Source organism: Lissotriton vulgaris, chromosome 1_2 (genome assembly GCF_964263255.1).
Source record: "Lissotriton vulgaris chromosome 1_2, aLisVul1.2, whole genome shotgun sequence".
NCBI classification, from domain to species: domain Eukaryota; kingdom Metazoa; phylum Chordata; class Amphibia; order Caudata; family Salamandridae; genus Lissotriton; species Lissotriton vulgaris.
The window spans coordinates 169,759,588-169,785,556 of record NC_141686.1 but is presented as its reverse complement, the minus strand read 5'-3'; the positions used below and the strand labels follow the sequence as shown (position 1 = coordinate 169,785,556).

Genomic DNA, 25,969 nt, shown 5'->3' with positions numbered 1-25,969 from the left:
TGCAATGCCCGACAGGCACCCTAAAAGGGGCTCCTTATCGGAGATATTTTGTTCCTCACCGTAAGGGTGCCTTGGGTGTGAGGGACCTAGATGAATAAAGAAACATGAGCAACGGGCGGGTGAGGAGGGAGATAAAGAAAGACACATTATAGCACGATCTGCAGAGGGAATGAAGAAGGTTGGAGGAGACGGAGCGAGTGAAAAACACAAGCACCAATATTGGGCGCTCAAAGACAAATAAAGTAGTTCCAAAAGCGGGAGCAGCAGATGGACACAAGTACTTGGTCCATGATCTAGGGGAGGGCCAAACACAAGAAAAGGCATGATGCATGAATGCCATAGACAAATGGGAATGAAGGATATGAGAGCTACGTTAAAGCAAACAAATGGTAAGCATGTGGGTGGGCCTTAACACACAGATTGTAAACATGTCTCGAAGAGACAGAGCATGCACGGTCTAGCTGAGACCTAACAAGTGTTCTAGTTTTTATTGGTCCTAAAACCCTTCGCAACCTACTATTCTAGAAAAAGGTGGGTCACTTCTATAGAAACTTGCTCCAGATAATAGTCCTCATACACAGTCTCCTTGATTAAATAAACTCAGTTCTTGATACAAATCTCGAGGACTACTGCAAGTAAGAATATGCAATACTTCAAAACTTGTCTTTGAATTATCACACCAGTTTACATGTCCAAATTCTTTTGCAATGTTTCTTCATGATGCTTCTGTTTGTTGCTGTGAGAAAGTGCCTCTTTTGGTTAGCCCCCACTGGTTGCCTGGTATTTGATTTTGTTTTGATTTTAGTGCACATGGTCCCTGCCAGGAAGGTCCCCTGTGTCAGGGCTTCTTCCCTACAAACTATTCCACAATTGGCCCTTCAGGTCTCCTGCAAGTCCTTAGTAAATGATGCTTGGGTATCTAGGGCATTAGGACTGAAGAGGGTCCCCTAAGAGTGCCCAACCTAGGCCATGCAGACTAGCAATGCAGCATGCATGACCTGGTGCAGACAAAAAAGGACAAAGTCGACATGACACACTTCCTGTGTGCTGTGCCAACTAGCACTGCCTAAAGTATAGTTAAGTGACCCCTCAAGCAGGCCTTCCAGCCCTAAGGCAGGGTGCACTCTACCACAGGTGTGGGCATATTTACATGAGGAGATATGCCCCCAGAATATTTAAGGCCATTCTTAGATATTGTAGGTACATAGACTAGAAACTCGTCGACTTGAGTTCCTCAGCACCTTGAGGTCGTCTCCGAAACCAGGAGTGTTTAGTACCCCCAGAAAATCTCAACCCGGGTCAAATCTCAACCCAGTCATACACTGTTTGTAGGCTGCCAGCCACACACAGACATGTTTCTGGACCCCTGAGCCTTTGCTCTCTGCGACCAGAAACAATGCACATTCGGAGTGGAAGTGTCACACCTTATCACCCAGGATGGGCACAGTGGTTGAGAGGGAAGCTTCAAAGGCAAGCCGCCTTTGTAATGGAATTCCCCCCTCCTGCTCCCCCGCTCCCCCCCCCCCTCCACCCCCCCAGTCTCAGATGGCAGCCCATTGTTTAAATCACCACTTTGAGTGGGAAAAAGGTCAGGAAAACTTACAAGAGTAGGAAGTTTACTCAGCCCGGTGAACTCCAGCCTAAGGTGGGGAGGCAAGGTGAATCACATCTTTCAGTCCGCACCATCTCACAAACCAGGTCAACCTACTCTGAGTCCTCTCCACTGCTCTGCTGTCAAGGATTACTTCCTTTCCTATGAAAAGATGGTAACCTAGCATCTTAAAGGCACAGCAATCCTACAGGAACTAGTCACTGGACTGGCAAATGGAATGCAGGACAGGAATTCTCTTTAGCATGCACCACTTCAAGAGGAATTGGATGGCTGCTATAAAACTCTAAACCTCTCTTTCAGAGTTGGCACAACATCAGAAACGCAAGAATTTTGCCTGAGCAATTTGCTATAGGTCCTACCTAGAGGAAATTGGGCAGGCAAAATAATGCCGGGGGAGTTCAGGGGGGGGGGGGGGGGGGCAATACGATGTGCAAAAATATTTGCTAGGTTGTAACTATGAACAAAAAACAACCGGATGCCATGTGCAGTGGTACTTCACCAGGGAGTCTTTGTGCTCAATATGAACATGATACTTCCTCCCCCCCCGTAAGACCTGCCAAAATTAAATATTTAACTACAACTAAACAATACAAGATAATACTCGCAAAATGAATAAAATACATTTAAGCACCAATCTAAAACATTTAAAACAGACGTTTGGCACTGACAGCGATTGTTGATGTTGCTTGAGCATCTTTTAATTTTGGTAGACATGCACATACCCAGCTCTTTGGGAGAAGTCACAAGTCCGAAGAAGATTATTATCCCACCAGCAAACTGCACAGACGATGTCACCAGGAATGCATACTGAAAGCAAGAGCACAGAGTCTACCATTAGCACCTAGTAATATGATCACAAGCAGAGCTTGAAAGAAGGACTGAAACAAAGAAGTGAAGAGGGGTAGACTGGATAAACAGGCAAGGCTACAGAGAAAAGGAGCGGTGTCAGAAATCATCAAAGTAATAAATCTGAGAAGAGGTGTTTAGTGGGAGCAAAGAGAAGAGGACGTAGTGGAATGGTGGCAGAAGAGAGAATGGTATTGGATCAGTCTTGGAACCAGCACAGAACAGTTAGAGAAGGTGAGAAAGGGGAAAAGAGTAGTAAATCATAGCTATGGAGAAGTGACAAAAATGGAAAGAAAGGCAGATTTCACAGGACCAGAACAATAGCCATTTGGAAGATTGGGCTGTAGATGGACTGGAAGGCACATGGCTTCTGCACTGTGAAGAGGCAATATGCTTTGTAAAAGGTAAGGATGATGATGCTATATTCACCTCATAGCCATACTGTAGCACAGATGAAGCCAGGAAGGCCCCCAGAATGTTCCCCACTGATGCACAGGCACTCCAGAGTCCAAATACAAACCCCCTCCTAAAAACAGTGAGAGAATACAAAAAATGAAACATTACAAGTGGAGTGTCAACCTCTTGACCATAACATTATGAATACAAATTGTAAATAGATTATTCAATATAAACACTATTCTAAATCATGATTCAAATGGTGATCGAAGTTGGCCACAAGCAAACTTCGTCTTAATCAAAAGGTTGCGCCTGAGCTGTAGCAAATCACCTGATTGCAGCATCCAGGCAGATCTTTCCGATGCCCACTAGTTGATCAGGCAACTTCCAACCAATCAAAAGACAGCAATAAGGCACTCACCACTTATGCGACCATTAACAATGCTCTACCTCTCTGTGACACATATGGAGATAGGCCAGTCCAACTTCACCCCAGAGGCGGTTCCACTTGCCTGACATGTGACAATAGAGCAGCACCCAGTAACCCGAAAGATGGCAAGGAGGTGCTTTGATCTCGCACTCACCACACAAACAACAATGTAGAAGCTCTCAATCCTCCAAAAGGAAGTGCTGAAATGTCTATCTTGCCACTGAAATAACAATGTAAGACCTGGATGGCAAGAGAAACTATATTCATTAAGACGAAAAGATCTTTTAACTAACTGGATGGTGACTCAGCAACAATGAAGCGATGCGTACTAAAAGTGCTGGCTCAAGCTGACCGACTTGGATGCAATACAGCAATACTGGGAGCTTCACATTGATAACATACGGATCTATTCAGTGTAAGGAACGGGCTCTATATATACTACACCAAAATGAGTATAGTGTGTATAGAGTCCAGGTGACCCTAGAGGTAGGCAGAGGTTAAAGTTAGGCAAAACCTTACTCTCTAAAGTGATAGCATGGTCCAGCAGTAAGGCAGTATCAGAGGACCGTGTTAAGCATTTGATGTACACACTCAGTCAACAAATGAATTCACACACTCAAGGACTGAACTCTAGACCAATTGTTTTTGTATAAAAATATATACTGTTTTATTTTTAGAACCATGCAAGCCTGGCACAGGTAAGCAATAAATACTTTACAGTAATAAGCTTCTGAATGTAGAACAGTTTGAAAATGCAATAGGACTTGAAATTTCTTCGATTTACAGGGATTGAAACAGGTTGTAATACTTAGCAAATACAGTACATTGAAATGAATAGGCTTTTTCATTAAATGACAGGTAAGTTACTTTTTACATCACTTTTCTAACTCAGTGCTGGATACCTAGATTCAGCACAGGGACATTTCCTGCAAACAGGTAAGTAAATACATTTTGGTTATTCGTGCGATTTTTAAAGAATATTTTTAGATTTCAAAACTCCAACTTCAAAAACTTTTTGGAAGAAAATTGTAAATGTCATCAGATTGAGAAAAAACAGATTATCGGTTCACAGGTAAGTTATCGACTGTGGGAGTTAAGGTTCTGTAGTTAGACTCATGGGTCCCTCAGGGTCAGTGATGCACTCTTGTTACACCCTCAACGGCACTAGGGCGGCCGAGTGCAGAGTGTTGAGGCCCAATGTTATCCAATGGGGGAAAGGATGCCTCCGGTTGGTGGCTGCTGGCAAGCAGGCGACTGGGTTGTGGGTCAGGGCAAATGAAGAAAGAAAGTAGCACAAAAGGTGCACCCTCTGCAGCACTGGGGCGGCAGGGTGCAGAGTGCTGTTTCAACGTCGGGTGCTCTGTATTCTATGGAGAACCTCTGGTTTGCAAAAGCATTGCAGGCAGAGAGACGAAGGACTTCTGGGAGCGACCACCACTTTGAGAGGTAAATTGGGAAGTTAAGGGTTGGTTAAGCACTGTATGTTTGGGCACACAAGGCCTGAGGCATCGGATGCAAGGGTGCCTTTTCGGGTCGGATCTTCTTACCAGCTCCTGGTCGCGGTTAGGGGTCCTTACGGATTTAGACTGCAGGCATTGGCTGGAGGCTTCAGGCAGGTCATGGGTCGCAGGATCTCGGGTCGGGATCGCGGGGTGACCTCACGTGGTGTTTTTCCACTCGAGCTCGGGCCGGGTTCGGCGGGTGCAGGGTGGGCTGGATTCGTGGTCTCTGGCTGCTGCCAGAGGTTGCAGTGTAACAAATCCGGTGTTCACAGGAGAAGCAGTCTTTGGAAGTGAAGGCAGGCAGGTCCTCCGGGGTTTTCAAGGTTGCTGGCTGCAGGACACACGAGGATTTCACAGGAGCAGGTTCGAGGGGAGACAGGCCTGTAGGGCTGGGCCAAGTCAGTGGGCGTCTTCCTCTTGTTAGCTGGCTGTACGGCTGTTCAGTCCTTCTTTTCTTCTGGTCGTTTCTGGATCTGAGGAAGCAAGGTTCAGGGTGCCCACTAAATACTAGATTTAGGGGCATTACAGGTAGGTAAAGGACAGGGACCAATGGGTCCCTTCCCTGGGGTGGGTATACCCCCTATCGTGCCACCCTCCAGTGGGAGGGGGCAGGAGCCTGTCCACGATTGGTTGGGCCCCTCCATACTCAAGATGGCGGGGTCTCAGAGTTGTGCTTCACCTCGCCTCCCCCACCTCAGGGGTGGAGTTGGCAGAGGTGGGCACACCTCTTTCCCTCACTTGTTTTTCCTACCGGTTCTCCCACCCAAAGTGAGGAGGGTAGAACCAGTGAGGACCAGTTGCTGAAAGCAGCAAATGGTCTGGAGAGGCTCACTAAAGATGGCATGCCTTTGAAGCTTCCCCTTCGTGAACCCTGCTCATCCTGGGGGTGGAGGCTTGGCACCTCATGCCAGGATGTATATTGTTTCAGGCCCCAGAGAGCAGCAGGCTCTCGACCTAGGGGTGCAGAAACATGTCTGGGAGTGGCAGCTGCAAGCAGCCACTCAGCCTGGACACTAGTGGTGGGTTAGTTTTCAGGGGGCATCTCCGAGATGCCCTCTATGTGCATTTTTTATTAAATCCCACACTGGAATCAGTGTGGGTTTAATGTGATGAGAAGTTTGATACCAAACTTTTCAGTGTAGCCATTATGGTGCGGTGGAGATCGTAATGACAGCACTGCACTTACAATGTCCAAGAATGGACTTAGACACTGTAGGGGAACAGGGCTCATGCACCTGTACCCTCACCACTGGCATACGGTGACTAGCTAGAGGTGTGGGTGATCTATGCCAGGGCAATGGGTTGTAGGCATGGCACCCAGGGATGGGTGCCATGTCGACTCTTTACTTTGTTCTGCACCAAAGCACGCTGCCTGCAAAGGCAGTTTGTGTTTGTATAAAGGTACATGGTCTCTAAGTGTGGCACAATAAGTGCTGCAGCCCTTAGAGGTCTTCCCTGGTCACAGTGCCATGGGTACCTGTGGTACAATTTACTAGGGGCTGACCTGTGGCCCGAGATGCCAATTGGGTTCGTTTTGGGAAGAGGATACAGACCCTGGGAACCTGACTGGTAGGGACACAGGGCACACCAAGAAAAAGTGCATCAGTAATCTGGCAAAAAGTGGGGGGGTTACTGCAACATAAACACACTGTCCTACATTCAGTCATCCAGGTTACGGCCTGCTCTTGGCACACAGGCCCATTTTCAGTTCACTAGATGAATGCCTGCAGCACTCTTCTTTAGAAGTAGTTTTATTTATTTGTACTGTCAGAAATTGTGTTTCTGGTTGGCAGAGGTATGCACCTTGTAAAAGCAGGAACTACAATCCTAGTCAGGTTAAGTCACATCACCCCAAGTTATCCTATGGTCACCCTCTGGTAGTTTGGCACACAGCAGTCAGGCTTAGGGGGCAATGTGTAAAGTATCTGTGCAACACTTCAAGCAGTAACAGTGAAAACATCACAAAAAGACGCCACACTAGGTTAGAAAAATAGATCACGAAGTTGTGATATGAATTTTTAAAGAAAACATTTTAAAATAGTGCTCAGAAGCAATAAGTGACCAAATGAGATATGTGGTCGCACTAGACCACTTGGGCACGTTGATCCAAAGTACATTGACCCAGGATGCATCCTCATCGACGAAGATGTGAGGTGCAGCCGAAGAGATACATCTGTGTCGAGCCACGCAGTGGACGAGGTGCATTCATTTTTTCCACTCAAATGCATCAATGCATAGGTTTTGAGTGCAAAGCGAGGGTTCTAACTGCGGTGTGTGGCAGCTGATCCCACAGTAGACAATGCATTGATTCCAAAGGCGATGCACTGGTTCCGAAGGCGATGCGCCGTATCCACTTCAGCAAACGACGAGGATGCGCTTGTTCTGACTCATGCAAAGCGAACATGCCACTGGTAAGGGAGCTGCTCCTCCTATCTGATGGTGCTTCCCCATCTCTACCATTTAGTTCCATCATGGGGAACAGAAAGTGGGTCACGACTATATGCTCCAATTATTGCCTTCACTTTATGCGACCTTTCTAGGGTTTGCGATCACTCTCAGTTGACACCTTGACAGCTCCTGTGGGCTCCTTGTGCTGGCTATTCAAGCCGACAATTGTATTTACCACCAGACAAAGCCTTACCATTGGATATGGAAACACTGGGTTCCCTAAGCTCATGGCACTGGTTCTTCTAGAAGGGGTGTTTATTTCTACACATGTCAAAGGTATGGAGAGACAGATTTAAATATGGTGTCAATTATTATTAAAGCAGTAAATCTTTACAGTTTCTTCACCTTGGACTTTTTCCTGGTGTTCGGTGTCATTTCTTTTATCTCCATTTTTTCTTTTTCATCTTAAAACTGTACAGTCCAATTCATTTTGAAAGCATGTTGGCTAAATGCGCTATAGCTATTCCATAAGTTAATAAAATAGGTATGAATTAAGCTAAACCAGTGTTAACTCAAACTATAAGTGATGCCACTGACAGGAAGAAAGGAAGCAGAAGAACTGCCCTGTTTTTAAAGTGGTAAATCCAACTGGCCAGCAAGCGATGCAGAGAACTGCTGTAGGCAAAGCAAATAAATAATGTGCTGTTATTGGAATAATCAGCAAGGTGTCTTAAGGCGCTCTAGGCTGAAGAGCGGAGGTTCCTATTCAGTTCTGCTCTTTATGTCCACTTTTTACTAGAAAACGTGGTACTTTGTAACTAACTTCTTTCTTTAACAGGCCACGCACTACTGTTAAAATAACACTCCGACCAGCCCAAATAACATGGTTAGAACACAATGAATTGCAACTCCAAATATATAGTCTAGACTGCACACACCACTCAGCTTTAAGCAACTCACAATACATATACACTGAAGCCTGCAGAGGGCCCACGGCATTGATTACAACACATTCTAGATTAATCCTAGACATAACATTTTTAAAAAGGAAACCAGGTTGCCAGAGGACGCGTGATGATCGAGAAGCAGGAGACTATTCAAAGGTGATAAAAAGGTGGGGCGGGGGGGGGGGGGGGGGGGGGGGGGGTTCAGCAGTACAGAACAGTCATCCTGCAAGTTCCTTCTTCACAGAAAAATGTGCCTGTTCCAAACCATGTTTAAGCAAAGATGAATATCAGATCCGTGTAGCACTGTAAAACTATCCTCAAAGATGCCATCCCACAGACGTACTGAAATAACACTACCAGCTAATACCCAACAGCTCCTCAGCAACTAACAGGAACAATAATCACTATTCCCAAGGCCTGAGTTAGGCTGCACACCACTCATGCAGCCAGAGACCATCTCTCCCACTCATGCGAATATATTATTTTTTCATGATTACTAGTTCCACGCATGGCATTACCACGCAAATTTTAGTTCGCAAGTGGCTTTACCACGCTGGAATTTTCAACGAAGGATTATTCCACGCGTAGAAACGTCCATTAAGCATAAATGTCTCTGTAATTAACATAATAAAACTGATCGGCAAAAAAGTATTTCTAGAGTATGTAGTAACTGCTTTACAACCCAATTGATCGTTTTTTTCAACATTTAAAAACTACAAATTACCTTAGATTTATTTATTCTTTTATTTTACTGTGCGCTTAAATATATATATATTTTTTATAAAGATTATTTTCTTACCTGCCACCTTCCAGTCTTTCACCAGCAGCCCTTACTTCCATCCACCATGGAAACAAGCGTCAAAACAAGTCTACCAAAATTAAAAAAGGACTGCTATTTTGACGAACACGGCACGTCTTTGGTGGAGGCACTTTCCTTTTACTTCAGTGGTACTGAAGTGCGTTTTTTTAATTTAAGTAACCCGCTCCTTTGTTTGTTTTTTTTGGGAGGGGGAGGGGGGAGGGGAGACCCCCCCCTAGTCCCCCTCCGAGCAAACCCCGCAGCCCCCCCAAGCCCACGCAGAACGACTGGAAGGAATACCACGTCTCCCCCCCAGCCCACGCAGAACGTACTTGCGTGGTACAGACGGTCGTGGAAGGCACCCTCGTTGAAAAGACGTTTGCGTGGTAAGTGACCCGTGGTAAACGTTATCAGTGGTAATGCCTTCGTGGTAAATGATGTTCCCCACTCATGCATCATCATTATCCATCACACAGCATCAACCACTGCATCACCCCATAGAATAGAATAGAAGGATTTTTGTATAGCGCATGGCTACCTGGGAGCATTCCAGCGCTGTGGTGGTCACCAGAGTAGGACCTGCCTTATAATGAAAGATCCAGGTTTTTAGTTGTTTCCAGAATGCTAGATGGTTGGATTGTCTGTCTACCATGCCTTCTTGGACTGGTCGTCCGCATTTGATTGCGTGAATAGGGCCAAACTGTGGCAGTCCATGAGGGCTATGGGGGAAGATAGTAATATTGTCAACTTCCTTGAGGACCTTCATAGTGCAACCAAGGCCAATGTGAGATTCTCCCAGGACCTCAGTGTTTTGCAGTATTTTGATATAAAGAGGGGTGTACTGCCAGGCTGCATTCTGGCCCAGTTTTTGTTTAATCTCTATATCAATGACCTTGATAGTACCTTAATAGGTACGGAGGTAGATTATCCGTATGCAGGGCGACGTGGCCTCCTTGTTCTATTATATGCGGATGACAGTTCTTTTATCAAGGACTGCTAGAGGGCTGCAATCTGTTAGACACCTTTCAAACTTTATGTCGGAACGAGATTTATCAATTAATAACTCAAAATCCTACATAATGCAGGTGGGAACTCGTCCTAAAAGAAGCTTTCAATTTAGAGTAGGTTCCGCTAAAGTCCCCCGTACTGACGTCTTTTCTTACCTAGGGGTGTTATAGGACGATCGAATAAAATGGGACCTGGCCCGGGTGAACGCAGCCATTTTCAACTTCTATTCTAAGCTTGGTAAGAGACCAATTGCAGCCATGTTGAAAATCTATCAAGCTAAAAGTGTAGCTATAGCTAGTTACGGACGCGAAATCTGGGGGCATATCTCGGTAAATTTATCACAGGTAGTAGAGAACACTTACCTGAAGCGCCTATTGTGTGTCCTGCGTGGCCTCTCTAACTTGGTGGTCGACGAGGAACTGGGGATGCCTTATTTAAGCTACATTCTGGCATTGCGCCCCCTTGTGTTTTGGTTAAAGTGTTGGATGAATAAAGAACCAAGTCTTAGCCACCAGATCTTAAAAAAACGGATGTCCCTTGATAACGCATCTCGAATACCGTGGCTTAAATATATTAAAATAGCTTTGAAGAGTTAGGCTGTGCTGCTCTATATTCCAACCCCAAAACAATTGTAAACCAGAATTTGCAATGCAATAGGTCTCAGTTTTATCAGAGTTTAAGTTATTGGCATTGTAAATGACAATGCCTTTTATTTATGTTTTTATTTTTAATTAACACATGTCCTGCACCTGTTATAATAAGCATAGTAGGCAATGGTTATAGATCACTGGGCAGCATAAAACATGCTGCAGTGAGGAGTATTAGTCACACAAAGCAAGCATACTGCAGAGTAATTCATTAGGCGCAAAGCTTGCTCCAGTGAGTGCACAGAGCACAGCAGCTAAAAGCATAGGGACGGAATACACTGCAGTCAAGTACACCAGACACAATGAACTCTGCAGTCAAGTAGATCAGACACTGCGCACACTGCTGCAAAGTACAGAAGTCCTACTACAGTGGAGAACATTGGTAACCAGGCACAGTGCAGTGAATTAAATCAGATAATTCACAGTGAACAGATCACAGGGAAAGAAACATTGTCGATAAACACCAATCACAGCACAAACATAAGTCACGTTTTACTCAATCTTCTACAAGTAAATGAAATGGATAGAATCTCCTATATTTCAATGCTTAAGACAAACAACTGCAAAATAGAAGTTAGCAGAGTGGCACATGAAAGAGATTAAAGCGCCGTACCTTTATTTTGATTTCCAGAAATGACGTCCATCCATTTTCCAAAGCTTGAATGCACACAGCAGACAGCTAAGAAACCTGCATGTCATAATTTCCAGGAAAAGTGTCTCAACCTGTAGCGTGGCTCCTTACAAGAGGCAGTTTCCTCTGTGGCCTGTGGATCTTGCCTACTGTATGGGCCTGCAGCAGGACTCCTTCCTGCCATGTCTGAGGGCCTGCCTGCAGCAGAGCCCCAGGCACTTGTAACAGCCTCTAGCGTGACAACTGACATTTGTCAGGTCCTGCAGCATGATTTCTGATTTTGGAGCAGAGCACCCCAGGAGAGTGATAGTCAGTCAGACTAAACATATGAATTATCCAGTGGAAATACATATTTTCTAAATTCATCACAGCATCGCTGAAGTGAAATTCCATATTTTAAACTTGTATAATCACCCCCCAGAAGGGGAGTTAGAACAAAGAACGACTCAAAAGAATATAATCTAAATTTATAGATGACAAGCCTTAACACCCAAAGGCATGAACGAGACACAGAGTCAAACAAATGTTTTAGGTGTAAAATACACACCGATTGCACACTCAACATTAATCGAACAAAGAGAATAAAGATGGATTATCCAAGTGAAATTGGAATTTTGTGTGCAATGGTAGAAAAAAAAGAAATCCTTTAAATAATCTCGAAATGTATTATGGTTCAAGCCTCACAGATTCACTTGGAGAAAGTTGGGAGAAAGATTCTAGGGTGCTGGTAAGGCGGAACACAGGAAAGAGTTTGAGCTTAAAAGGACACATGTAAGATCTGAGAATTGGTGGACAAGTGGAGAGCTAAGTCGGAGGTTCCAAAGAGGAGGGAAGTTAAATGATGAAGAGGAAGAAGGAGCAATTAAGGGGGTCGTCCAGTGCAGAGAAAAAAAAGCATTTCTCTTTACCCAGTCTTAACATTAATAATATGGTACGTTCCAGCATTTACTAGTGGCACGTTTAAGGAGTATCGGAGGATTGATGGCTCGCTGGGGATCACAATGCCTGTGTAAGTATTTCAGGGGCATCAGTGGGGTGAACCGCTTGCTGGGACGCGAACGTCTAATGCAATTGCATAAACAAGTATATCGGATGCAGCAGAATACCCCGCCTCAGAATGTAAAAGTTGTAAAGGTGTCAGAATTAAAGACTTGCACCTTTTATTTCACAGCAGGCTCTGTTTCTATCAAACCATGGGATATTTCTGCAACTATAAAAAGAAAAGCTCTGTCCAGGATTGAATGTTTCCGCTGTTCTCAAGCCTGTTTTGCTTTTATTCTGCAGAACTCAAAACGAGCGATGCCAGCCCTCCCTGCCTCGTGTTTGTTTTGAAGCAGACGGGCTCCCTGGTCAGGATGATTAAAGAGGTACTTCTCAGGTTAATGTCAGAGGACGGGTGGACACGATAGGAGCATTCAACCATATATATCTGGATATGCCAGACATTTAGCCGAAAAGTCTCCTAGCGTCTCTTTATTTGTCTTCTATAATTACAGAAGGATCGAAAATCGATGTTTATTCATTTAAAGTGCTCATTTTTGCAGCACCCGTTCCCGCATGTAGTGGTCCAGTTGCTCATCTAAGGAGATGAGGCCCCGGAAGCACCTCCACACCATGTATCCCTCTCTGGCCCGGCTTGGCCAGAGAGCATAAATAAAGGGGTCGAGGTCGCTCTTGACTTCCGGCGCAGACTACCATCACCAAGTGTCAGTTGTGTGTTCCTCTTCATGCGCTGCCATTATATGCATGGCCCCCGCTGCTTAGCCTGTTGCACCAGATATCACAAACCCCCACACTGGCGACGAGGGTGGGATTTCTTCATGTGACAAGCACCAACACTGAAAGAGCGACGCTCACCTGAAGTGAAAGGAAGAACCAGCGGGCGCGCAAGCCCAGCAGCAAGGAGGCCTGAAAGAAGGGGCAGCATCGTCAGCAGACCCAGAGGTGAGCGGCGCACGACCCAGCCGACGGTCACAAGTGCCTCAACCTTGGAGGACACTGTGCACGTTAACCGCCGGAGTCACAGCGCCGCCTGAGGCTCCCGCACACCCCGTGAGCTGTGTGCGCATGCGCGGAAGCAAGAGCAGCCGATACCAAGTGTGGTATCTCCAACCATTTCGCGAGCGTATGTCGTGGAGGTTCGCGAGGTAGAGGCAGCCCAGGAAGGAGGATACCGACAGAATCTGTAAGATACCTATCGCTAGAGGAGCGAGAACCCACAACGTCACAATCAACAAGAACCTCCACTCGCAACAACCAGCGCCTGGATGACTTCTCCACGGAAGAAGACGAAGAATGCTACTTCGTATCGTTTGCAAGTGACCTAAAAAAAAGAGACGACGGGCGCAACCCGAGTGCAACGTTGAGATTGATGGGTCCCCAGTAACTGGCCTAAGTGACACCGGAGCGCATTATAAAAGGCTAAACCCAAGACCACCACTCACTCCATCCAAAATCAGGATTCTGACGTATGGGAGCCAAAAGCTGCTTCCCCTGAAAGGAAAAATGACAGTCCAAGTGAAGTCGGGAGACCCAAGAAGTTACAACAACATTCCATGTTGTTGATAGAGAAGCAGATATACTAGTTGGGAGTCACACCGCTGAAGACCTCAACTTAATTGCATTTGCAAATGCAGTGAAACTCCTCCAGACCGATGACATTCTGGATTTGTTCCCACAATTGTTTAAAGGATTAGGGAATATAAAGAGACCACCAGTAAAACTGCATATAGATAAGGCAGTGCAACCTGTTGCGCGAAGACCCAGACAAATCCCTTTCCATCTCTGGCCACTAGTAGAGCAAGAACTCCTGAAGCTAGAACAACAAGGAGTAATCAAAGTAACGGGTCCAACTCCGTGGGTATCCCCTATGGTAATCGCTGAAAAGCCAAAGCAGCGAGGGAAGATCCGGATCTGCATCCATATGAGAATGCCCAATCAAGCCATAAGACAAGAGAGACATTTAACACCAACGGTTGACGACATTCTAGCCGACCTCAATGGCTCACAATGGTTCTTGAAAACCGAGCTAAACGCTGGGTATCACCAGCTGAAACTAGCAGAGGAAAGCAGGTACATTACCACATGTTCGACTCACCTTGGGCTTCGTCGGTACAAAAGACTGAATTTTGGGATATCTTCTGCAGCAGAGATATTTCAGAACGCTGTGAGGGAGATCCTCCAAGGCGTCCTTAACATAAGCGACGATATCCTTATTCACTCTAAAACTCTTGAAGACCACCACCGACAGCTCCGAGCCATGCTCCAGAGGCTGGCAGAACATGGCGTGACTCTTCACAAGGAAAAATGCCAATTCTTCCGCAAACCGATTGACTTCTTTGGATAAGTGTTTAGTTCGGAGGGGGTCATAGTAGATCTCAGAAGTCGAAAGCAATTCACCTCGCTCCTGCTCCAACCAATGCCTCTGAAGTAAGGCAACATACTGCGGGCGATTCATCCCAAACCTGGCAAAAATTGCAGAACCACTGCGAAACCTCACAAAGAAAGAAACCCCCTGGAAGTGGACCCCTGAGGAAGACAAAGCTTTCAAACAAGTAATGTCAGCTCTCTTAGATAGTACAACCATGACATACTTTGACACCACTCGCCCCACAGAGTTGCTGGTAGATGCCAGCCCGGTAGGCCTAGGGGCACTGCTCACCCAAGAGACTGAACCAGGAACATGGGTCCCGTTAGCTTTTGCAAGTAAAGCGCTCACGGCAACAGAAGCCGGGTACTCCCAAATAGAGCGAGAAGCACTGGCCATCAAATGGGCATGCAACCATTTTCAGTTATATGTGAGCGGCCACCCCTTTCGAGTAATTACAGACCATCAACCTCTTCTCCCCTTGCTCAAAGGAACGGCGCCTCACCCACCCCCCAGGATCGAAAGATGGGTCATCCAATTGCAACATTACCAGATGGAACTAATGTATCGACCAAGCGCGAAGAACCCCGCTGAATTTTTGTCTCGCCACCCAGCACTGACAGCAGATGTAGGCGGTGATCAAGAAACAAATACAGAAGAATTTGTCAACATGGTCAACCAGTGGTCGTGTCCGCGAGCTCTCTCAATAGAGGAAGTCAAGACACACATGAACAAGAACACGATCCTCCAGCGAGTAGCTGACTCTCTAAAGGAAGGATCCTGGGACGGATTCCTTAAGAACATCCAAGGGTGGAGTGAGCCTGACAGGACCCGCCTGGGCAAATTTTGGAAAGTTCGAAATGAACTCAATTCAGCAGAGAACGGAATCATACTAAGAGGTTCACGCATCGTCATGCGGCAAAGTCTGCAAGAACTGGCGACTATCCTCGCACATGAGGGCACCAAGGCATCAGGAGAATGAAGTCAAGGATGAGGTAAAAGGTGTGGTTCCCAGATCTAGAGGACAGCGTAGACACTGTAGTAAGCAACTGCAGAGCTTGTCAACTCACAAGCAACGCCAAAGCTCCAGCACCCGTGATCACCGAAGATCCAGCCCCATCGCCGTGGTCGTGGGTGAGCCTGGATTTCGGAAGTTTCCCTGACGGGAGTCACAGCTGTTTTCATCGACAGTTACACCAAATATCAAATCGTCAAAATCCTGCCATCCACAGCGTTTGCCAATCTACAACCAGTCTTGGAAAAGTCATTTGTCCTATTTGGTCTACCACATGTCATCAAGACAGACAATGGACCGCCATTCCAAGGCAGTGAGTTTAAAGACTTCTTGGCACGAGTAGGAGTCAAGCACCACCGAATCACCCCTCAGTGGCCACAAGCCAATGGTGAAGTCGAACGGTTCATGCACACCACCAACAAAATATTACGCATAGCGATGGCCGAGAACACTGATCCGGACACTGCTCTGCAACAATTCCTGAGAGAATACCGCAGCACGCCTCACTGTACCACACAACGGTCCCCATGGTCACTTATGCTGGCAGGACCTCGGCGAGACATGCTAACCATAGCCGACAACTGGAAGCAAGAGCCATACGACCCAGCGAGTGCTCAAGCAAGACGACAGAAGACCAGCGACAAAGCGAGTCGTCGACGACGAGCGAAAGTCCGTGTAGTGATCCATGGGTGTTCCGTGTTGCTACCGAATCGGTGGAGTGGAGGGAAGTTCCGAACTCCCTAGGAGCCGGGGCTGTGGACCATAAAGTCATGGTTCAAGAGAGTTCTGCCTCCAGTCAGACCATCCCGAGGGAAAGGACAGTCAAGAACCGCAGAGTTGCAACCGGCTGATGCTGAATGCAACCCTGATGAGACTCCACCTCAAAGTCCAGTAAAGTCACCATCTATTGAAGCCACCGGTCTCGAGGACGCTGGTAATGATCAAGGACCGATAAGTCCCCGGCAAGAACAAGAGAGCCGCCTACATCCGTACAATCTCAGGCGGAATACCCGGCTTAGTAAGAGACTAGCTGATTATGTATGTTGAAACCTATTTTCTGTTACTCGTTAAAAAAAAAAAACAATTTGGGATGGGATGTAGCGGTCTAGTTGCTCATCTAAGGAGATGAGGCCCCAGAAGAACCTCCACACTATGTATCACTCTCAGGCCAGGCTTGGCCAGAGAGCATAAATAAAAGGGGCCGAGGTGGCTCGTGACTTCCGGTGCAGACTACCATCACAAAGTGTCAGTTGTGTGTTCCTCTTCATGCGCTGCCTATATATGCATGGCCCCGCTGCTTAGCCTGTCGCACCAGATATCACAAACCCCCACACCCCGCACTTAAATACCCCCTTCTTTCACGGTTTTCATATTTTACATTGTATGTATTTCTTCTGTTTTGTATGGTGCGCCCCGAATACCCCTTCGTAGCCCTGAGCACGGGGGTGGGTGTAAGTAACAACTCCCTGAACTAAGATTCGGGGTACACACACTCCCCACACCTGTAACCATGCGAGGGGTGACCCGTGGGGCTACAGCGCGTTGGAGTGTGCTAGGACCAGACATTTTAAGGAAGAATATGTTGTCGATTATTTAATTTGTATCAGGAAATCTTCAAGCCTTCGGATGGAGCGGCAGATGGAAGCAGTTCCAAAACACAGGGCATTGATGGTGGAGGGTGTTGTGTGCAATTTGTTAAGTTAATGTTTCCCACCAGCGCTCTGAAGTACTCCGTCCACCACGACCCGCCTTTGCTTCTGCCGCTGTGCAGAAGGTAAATTAAATATGTGAGGAGTTTGCATAGGTTTCGTTACGTAGATTTTTAAGGTATGTCACGTGTGCTTCGTGCTTGCTTATTCACAGCGTTTTTCATGTAGTGGTGATAACTCTTGCGCCTTCGAATGTTTGGAAAACCGTTGACTTTTTCGACTCTCTATTTCATTCTAAAGAGTAATAAGAACTTTTAACCTGCCTGGCACCTCTACACTGCTCATGAAGTGCACTGAACCTGCAGAAGCGTGCTCGGATCCAGGCGCTGAGAGCCATCTCTTATCATTACTGTAACATTTCTGCATGTTTGCGCATGAGAACTATTTTTCGTAGAAAATTGTCTTTGCACGCCATTTACAGTCCTCTTCTGGCCGTCTCCTCAGTAACCCCACCTTTCCGATCCTTTGACGCGCCACCAGGCGGGCCGGATATGCTTAAACAATCCAGTTTTTTTCACTGTTTGCCCCCTAAATTACACTGAATTTGGCATATGTCCCGATTTTTGGACAGCGGACAGAGTTGATTGATTTATGCTTGTCAGAAAACAATTTATTTCACACAGCAGGCGATACTGTGCGTTAAAAAAAATGCATCTAATTACACTTACAATTAGCCCCAATGTCGGTGTTTTGTATATTCTTCATGCGCAGTGGCGTCTGTTTAGCGTCTGCTGGACGACGCATGCGCAATCTAGCCGGCTGGACATTTCAGGCAAAATAAAGTGCGAGACTCAGCCAGCCAATCATACGAGAAAACAATCCTTTCTAAATGCAATAGGACTCTTATTACGCGAGCCCTATTGCATTATAAACAAAAGTGCGTGACTCCAAGACCGCATGATCGGGAGTGGGGTCGGTGGGCAGAGAAGTTACAGACTGCTGGAGGGGAGGGAAGGGAGGGGGGCAGAGGAACAAAACAGTTTGCAAAGTAAAGGGGCTGATAGCCATGTAAGGATTAAAATGACGACATGGCCATCAGGAGGAGGGACAGACAAGCCAGAAACAAATCAGAATGCAGCATTTCTGATTAAAGCCAATGGAAAACCTGGACTGAAAGTGGGCGGAGCTTCCCCCACTATACTGTATACAACATCTCTCAACGAGACAGCGCGTGAGCTGCCTAGTCCGAGACCTAAAAAGGACATAAAGACAATTAGGACATCCTTCAGTAGTTTAAGGAAGCTGGAAAGAGAGGAGCGGGAATTGCGCAAACTGAGTGTCCGCATATTTTTAATGCTTAAAACAACTCCTTCTGCTGAGCCGTATCTCCTGGGGTCTTTATCTACTTATGAGTGTTTTTTATTGACCAGGTTTCGCCTGGATCTTTTTCACCTCCTGCTTGCAAGTCCAAGAGGGTGCAGTAAAGGTCAATTGTTAGAACCCTGAGGCTGCGACGGACAGTCTCCACAGGACCTGCTACATTTTATGCTTTTTTCGTAAATTTTATGCGGTACCCCGAAAGCACTTTATAGTCCATTTTAAAAAGAATTAATTTTAAATCAGACTCGCCCAGCTCTCCTGTACCTCCAATTATTGAAGGTGGACTGTATATTCTTCATAGTCAGTTATTTGAAATGTACTGTGAGAACTAGGGCTTGTCTGGATAATTAGCTATTTGATTGAGGATCCATCAAAGAGATAAATGTTTATTATTAGGACTAGATCACCCATGTAGGGCAGAATTATTCCAAGGGGGAAACTGCTTGATTTTCCATTGTGCACTTTATTGCTAGAGATTAGTTTGGGAGGTTTTGCAATGGTATTTGTTCATATTTTATTGGGATTACTATTTTATGGAATCATGTTATTTTTATTGAATTTTAAGTAACTTTTGAGGTTTTGTCTATGTGAAACCGAATAAAGTTTATATTGGATTTGATTTGGATTGGATTGTCTACGCAGATGCAGTGGCAGGCCGTTCCACAGTTTTGAGGCATTGTATGAAAAACGCCGGCCGCCACTTCTGGCCTTCTCAATCTTTCGGTACCACTGTTAGGTACATCTCATCTGAGCGAAGGCTTCTGTTGGCCTTGTAAGGGCAAATCATGGATTTGATAATAGGAGGCCGATTTCCTCCTAGGGACTTATGGGCAACACACAGGCCCTTAAAATTAATTCTCTCCTGCACCGGTAACCAATGGAGCACACGTAGTGCCGGCTTTGCTGAACAGCGGTTCAGGGTTCCCATGAGCAGTCTTGCAGCTGAATTTTGTACAATCTGCAGTTTTGTGATGACTACCTTAGGGGTGCCCAGGTTAAGGGCATTGCCATAACCTATCCCGGAAAGGATGAGTGCCTGGATCAATGTTTTTTTAGTTGGTCCAGTAGGAGTGGAAGCACTTTGCGTATCATTCTTAACATGCCATAACAGAGCAGCGGTCTTACTGGCTTGGACTTTAAATGAGAGATCTTGGTCCAGCCAGACACCCAAGCTTTTTATATCAGTTTTTGGGATGGGTACCGGTCCCATACAAGCTGGCAACATAGTAATCTATTTAAAGTTTAATTGTTGCCAAGCAACATAAGCTCCCTTAAGTTTTAAGTATAACAAGCTCATCCATTTAGTAACTTCCTCAAGACAAGAATGGAGATCAGAGGGCGTATGGTTGGCCTGGGTCAGTGCCACCACCAACTGAATGTCATCGGCATATGTGACTAAATGAATCTCAAAGGGGGCAACAACGTCCACCAATGGATACATATAGACATTAAAAAAGGTCGGGTTCAAAGAGGAGCCCTGTGGGACTCCACTAAATTAGTAAAGATCTCACATTCAAACACCTGAAAACACCTGTCCTCCAAAAAGTATTGGAGCCACAATAACGCCTTCTGGACACTCCTATATTCCTGAGATGGTGAGCCAAGGTACGGTGGTTCACCGTATCGAAGGCAGCACTTAGGTCGAGGAGTATTATGGCTGCTGTACCTCCTGAATCAAGAATTTTTCTCGCTTCCTCCACCACCACTAATAAGGCGGTCTCGGTGTCTTGACGAGGGCGGAAGCCAGTTTGTGAGGGATGGAGCAGGTTGTTGGATTCAAGGAACGTGGAGACTGTATGGTTAGCATATTCCTCTGCAATTTCGCCAATTATCGGGAGGAGCGAGATAGGGTGATAATTGCCCAGACCTGCAGGGTCCAGGTTAGATTTTTTTAAGCAGAGCTTTTACCATTGCCCTCTTTCATTCGGGGGCAACTATCCTCAATGAGAGGGAGGAATTGATCAGACTGGTCATAATGGGGGCCACTGTAGGTGCTACCAATTTTAAAATGTTAGGTGGTGCAGGGTCCAATGGTTTGGCAGAAGTTAAGGTAGCTAAGAATCATTCCTGCGTCAGCAGAATAAAAATCTCCAGATGGTGTTGTTTATTTCCATGCGGGCCCGCGGTGGTCGGCTCAAGTGTATCACTGTCTCTTTGTGGGAGATGCTTGAGAATGTTATGAACTTTGGTGGCAAAGTATTCCGCAAGTTCGTTACAGCGGTGTCCCGAAGGATTGGGTGCCGCAGGGGGAATCAGGGACTTTGAGAAGTTTTTTTGCAATCAGAAAGGTCTCTCTGGAGGAGTTGGCTGCTACTTCGATCTTTTCATCATAAAAAGTGGCCTGGGCTCGTTTTATTTCAACCTTATATTTTCCAATAGGTGTCCTAAATCCGGTTTCTTAATATTTGAGAAATCTTTCCTCCATGTCCTCTCTCGTCGTTTGCATTATTGTTTTAACGTACGCCGCTCTGGAACGAATGATGCAGACTTGTTGTAACCCGCTTTCTTCTGGATTGATTTCTTTGGGAGCACCGTGTTCAGTGACTCCTCCATCCAGTGTGCAAACTTCTGGTAATCCGTGACTGGATTAAGTTCCAGATTTGGTCTGGAATTTTCCATTTCCTGGATCCATCCTTCCACCGGGAGTTTGGACCTAGGACGGGTTATTATTCGAGCTGACTGTGTGCAAAACAGGGGATGGTGGGGGCCAAATTGAAGAAATCAAAAAATGATCTGACCATGGTATGGGGATGGGGCCTTTTAACTTTTAGTTCCGCCAGGTTAGAAAAAATTGGATCAAGGAGGTGCCCTTTATTAGGAGTTGCTTGGGAGACCTTCTGGTGAAGTTGGCATTCCAACAGGTCTTGTGCTAGTTCAGTCATCGAAGATGCCAGGGGATCGTCAAAGTGAAGATTAAAATCTCCAAGGAGAGTGAAATTAGCCGAGGGGCTAGCCAAGGTCATAATTGTTTTCAACAGAGATTTACCAAATTGGCCCATTGACCCAGGTGGACGGTACATCAATATACCGGAGAATGACAATGAGGGAGTACATTCCATTGGAAAATGAACATGCTCACAGTCTAATAATGGACTCTCTAGTAGTCTACAGGTCAAGTGGTCTTTGTAGATAATGGCGATCCCACCGCCCACTCCTGATGTTCTGTCTTTCCTCTGGATTAAGTAATCAGGAGGATGTGATTGGACAATGTCCGGCTCTGAGCTCACATTGAGCCAGGTCTCAGTGAGGAACAGAACCTCTGGACCAAAGTCCTTTAGCAGCATGAAAATCTCAGTCGTATGCTTGGGCAGGGATCTACAATTGAGTAAGAGTAGTTTATAGGTGGGCCCCGCTGGGAGTACGGGGAGATCTTGTGGGGCGAGTCTGAAGACACAATGTGAGCACCTATCCTGATGCTCCTCCAAGGAGATGATAAGAGTACACTTGGGACCTGGGACCCTGTTTAACTGCTTCAGCAATGAACTGGCACAGTAGAGCCTTTCTGGGCGCACAGATCCAGTGGTTCTGGCCCCTGGGTCTGGTCATGCGGGGATGGGTGCAGATGAGTTTGCCTTTGGTGCGCCTTTGGTGCGCCTTTGGCGCGTCCGCTGCGAGGTCGCGCCATCTGGCGTATTAATGTAGTCAGCTGTGCGTTGGGTTCAGCTACTAAAACGCTAACACGGCGTCTACCCAGCATGAGCCCTTGCGAATCCCTTATGTCCCAACCCAGAGCATTGAACACAGCTCCTCTGAGAATGACACAAGTTAAACAGTAGTGACAAGTTAAGAACCGTCTTTAAAACGGATAAAAATAATAGCGGCAATTATATTTTTAAAAAGAAGGCAACAGACACCTTTGCGCGATTCTGTACTAAGGTCAGAACCCCTCTAATGACAGATGCGCCATCGCACCTTCTGGAGTATTCATGCCGTCAGCTGGGCGTCTGGTCCTGCTACTAGAACGCTGACCCGGCGCCTACTCAGCATGAGCCCTTGTAATTGTGCGAATCCCTTACGTCCCACCCCGGAGCATTGAACGCAGCTCCTCTGAGAATGACACAAGTTAAACACAAGTTAAGAACCGTCTTTAAAACAGATAAAAATAATAACAGCAATTATATTTTTAAAAAGAAGGCAACAGACACCTTAACGCGATCCTGTACCAAGGTCACCATACTTTACTCAACAAGAATCTTGTTCTTTCAACTTTTCACACAGCATCTCATGTTTGCCCTCAGAAGCTGCCCAAATACTCCCCTTAAAATAACTTGGGCTAAATTTCCATGCACTCCTTTGAAGAAGGGACTTCTGCCAATCCACTGAGTCGTCTGAGTAGCTTGGATACAATTCTTTAATGATGTGCGCAAGATTTCTACCTTCTTCTCTATTGCCCTTCTCACTTTCTTCTTATTGCCTAGGTATCCATCATGTCCCTTCCTCCTGCCATCAACATTAAAGACTTCATTAAACCACACGCCTCAGAGCCAGCACAAGCCCATTCATCATATCCCATGGATGAAATGCTGATCTCCTAGTTCAGGAATGCGGAATACACTCCAAAGATCTTATTTTGCCTTTGGGGCAAAACCTACATCAGTAACAAGATATCTTTCATCACTGGTCACTTAACTCTTTCCTTACATATCAGCATTTCAATTTATCAAAATGACTGGGGCGTGGATCTACCCAAACAATACAGCGACACCAGCAGTACTTAACACCAACTGCACACGTGCCCCACTCCACCAGCCCCAATTACAAAGAAATAATAAAAGGAATAAAAATGTGGGATGGGCACGATCTCCCCAAGTCATTTCTACCACCACTTCCAGACTAGAACCCAAATCATTTGATCATATAATCAAAATAAACCTCTTGGCCTTCTACAATTCAGTTGCCCTTGCTGCCCAATCTTCAGACAGCTCAAACTTTTCGTACTTGAACCCACCAAAATTGTCACCCTTCTCCTTACACCAGCCCCCCAAAGGCAAACTTAAGAGAATCCAACAACCGTTGATCCCAGCTCCTTCAAGCTAAAGACTGAAACTCTGCCTCCTCCTCACTCCAGCCCCAAAGGTGGCACCAAATGACCAAAATAAGTCAGGATTATCTTAACATTTACTATAAAGTCACTTCCTAGGTCTATGTCTATCACCTACGCTCCTGTATCGGGTATCATGGCAGGCATTTAATGTTATTTCTGTCTCTAAAAAACGTTATTACTACTTTGAATTAGATCCATTCAACAGGATTAGCCTGAAAAATAGAAAATTATTATCCCATTACCCCAGTATCCACCATCTCAATATATTGTTTTGTTATAAAGCAATAATCCTGCACATCATTTTGACTGGCCTCTTTCCAGCATATTTGGTTGAGCTATTAACCAAGTACCTACACGGCAGCTGAACATAAATAAAAAAACAACTGAATCATATTGAATCCTTAGATCAGAATTCTACGCTGCTCACCCTGGACGGACTAAGGATTTACACAAAAAGGATCTAGGATATAGTACCGCACTTATTTAGCTCGTGGGAAATTTAGTCACATATGGTGCGTTGGCCAAAGAAAACCAAACCCTTTGGTTCCCTTTGTTGTGAAAAACCTTCTACAACAGACAAATGCAAGAATATTTTGGTCCGCACACAAAATAAATAGTCCGTTAGTTTAATAAAATTATTCACATAGGTCTTTGTTCCTTCAATCTTTATTTTCTTACAACTCTTCTTAGTAGCCAACGCGTTTCGTCCTGTTGAAGGACTTCAGGGCTCCTCAATCCGAAGAGGGATCTGATTTTTATTGCCGGACTTGGAAGAGGAGAGGACACTCAGTGGGACAAACATACAGATTGAGGAGGCATGAAGAAGTCCTTCAACAGGACGAAATGCGTTGGCTACTGAGAAGAGTTATAAGAAAATAAGAATGAAGGAACAAAGAACTGTGTGAATAATTTTATTAAACTAACAGACTATTTGTTTTGTTTCGGACCAAAATATTCTTCCATCAGGATTGTATGTACCCTGGACGGACTCTGGATTGTAATGTAACCTGGACAGGGTAGAGGTCATCTAAGGGAACAAATTAGTTTGGAACAAATTATATCTGACAGATCTATGCAGCATAGATCACTGTGGTCTGCTTTCATCATGTCAAACAGGTAAGTGAGCACAGGTATGGTCAGACGCATACATCACTGACCGTGCTACACACATATTTTAAAGCAAGGGGGGGGATGGTGGCTGTGAAAGATAGCGAAGGATACTTTTGCAGCGCACATCAAGGAGAGGTGTATTACAAGACTGAATGGCAGCACTTAGTGAAGGGCAGTGGAAATCACTATGAAATATCCTTGTTCCAAAACCAGAGAGAAAAAAATCCCTTTAGTAAAAATGCTTTAAAAAGGAGTGGGAATGTACATAGTTCCGATAAAATCTAAAAAAAAGCAGAGAAGCGGCAGCCTCTTCTCACCCTCATTATTGGCATTACAGGAACTACTCATGTATAAGGGGAATAAACAGAATACAACAGAAAAGACTCACCCAGCTTTCCCAAACCAGTTTCCCATGACAGCTACCACACAGGGCCACCCGGTGGACTGCAGCAAACCGTTCAAGATCCAGAGTGCGCAGTAGTAAATCTTGTTATAGAAATGCAGCCATTCTGTCAGTGTGCCAAACAAAAATACCTGAAATGAAATTATAAGAAAAAGGGTGAGCTCTGGACAAATCAAAAGAGTAATGAATGCAAGAAAAAGGATGGGAGAAACAGAAACATACAGAGAGAAACAGTAAGAAACAAGATGAGAAAAGTGGCACAAAAAGTAGTTCGAGAAAAGGGTGGGAAAAAGGTTACAGGCTCATAGGAAGACACAGAAAGACTAAGAGTTAAATAGAACATTAGCTGTGGTAAACATTAACAAGAGTGACAGACATGATTGATAACACGATTGATAATGATAAAGGCAGAATGAGAGAAAAGCAAGAAGGAAGAACAGAGACTGATAAATAACAATTGAGTAGAGGGAAGAAGAGAGGACGAAAAGAAAAGTAAGAATTATATAATATCGAGGACAACACCGAAAGAGAATGACACACAAATATCCTTGATTTATCTTTCATGGCCCGGCCCCCAACAGTTCACCAGCCCCATCCCTTCCTACACGGGCCTCACCACGACAGCAGAGGAGCACATGCCAAACGACAGCACAAAGCGCATGTTCAATCGATCGCCAACAATGCCACTGACAAACAGCCCCTAGAATAACCATAGGAACAAAAAACAGTGGTTAGATCACCTGCCAAAACAAATACACCTCTGCTACCTGGAAGAGGGTCACCATCCTCCGGTAC

General features: G+C 45.5%; 1 protein-coding gene across 1 annotated transcript in view; it reads right to left on the bottom strand.

The window, feature by feature from the left end:
• Positions 1 to 25,969, bottom strand: part of SLC37A3 (solute carrier family 37 member 3) — a 175,945-nt gene that overhangs the window by 61,157 nt on the left and 88,819 nt on the right. The window contains exons 5-8 of the mRNA XM_086953054.1: positions 25,791 to 25,874; positions 25,160 to 25,305; positions 2,888 to 2,984; positions 2,335 to 2,419 (exon numbers count right to left, since the gene is read on the bottom strand). Of these exons, the coding sequence (XP_086809180.1) occupies positions 2,335 to 2,419; positions 2,888 to 2,984; positions 25,160 to 25,305; positions 25,791 to 25,874 (412 nt within the window). The remainder of the gene's footprint in view (positions 1 to 2,334; positions 2,420 to 2,887; positions 2,985 to 25,159; positions 25,306 to 25,790; positions 25,875 to 25,969) is intronic.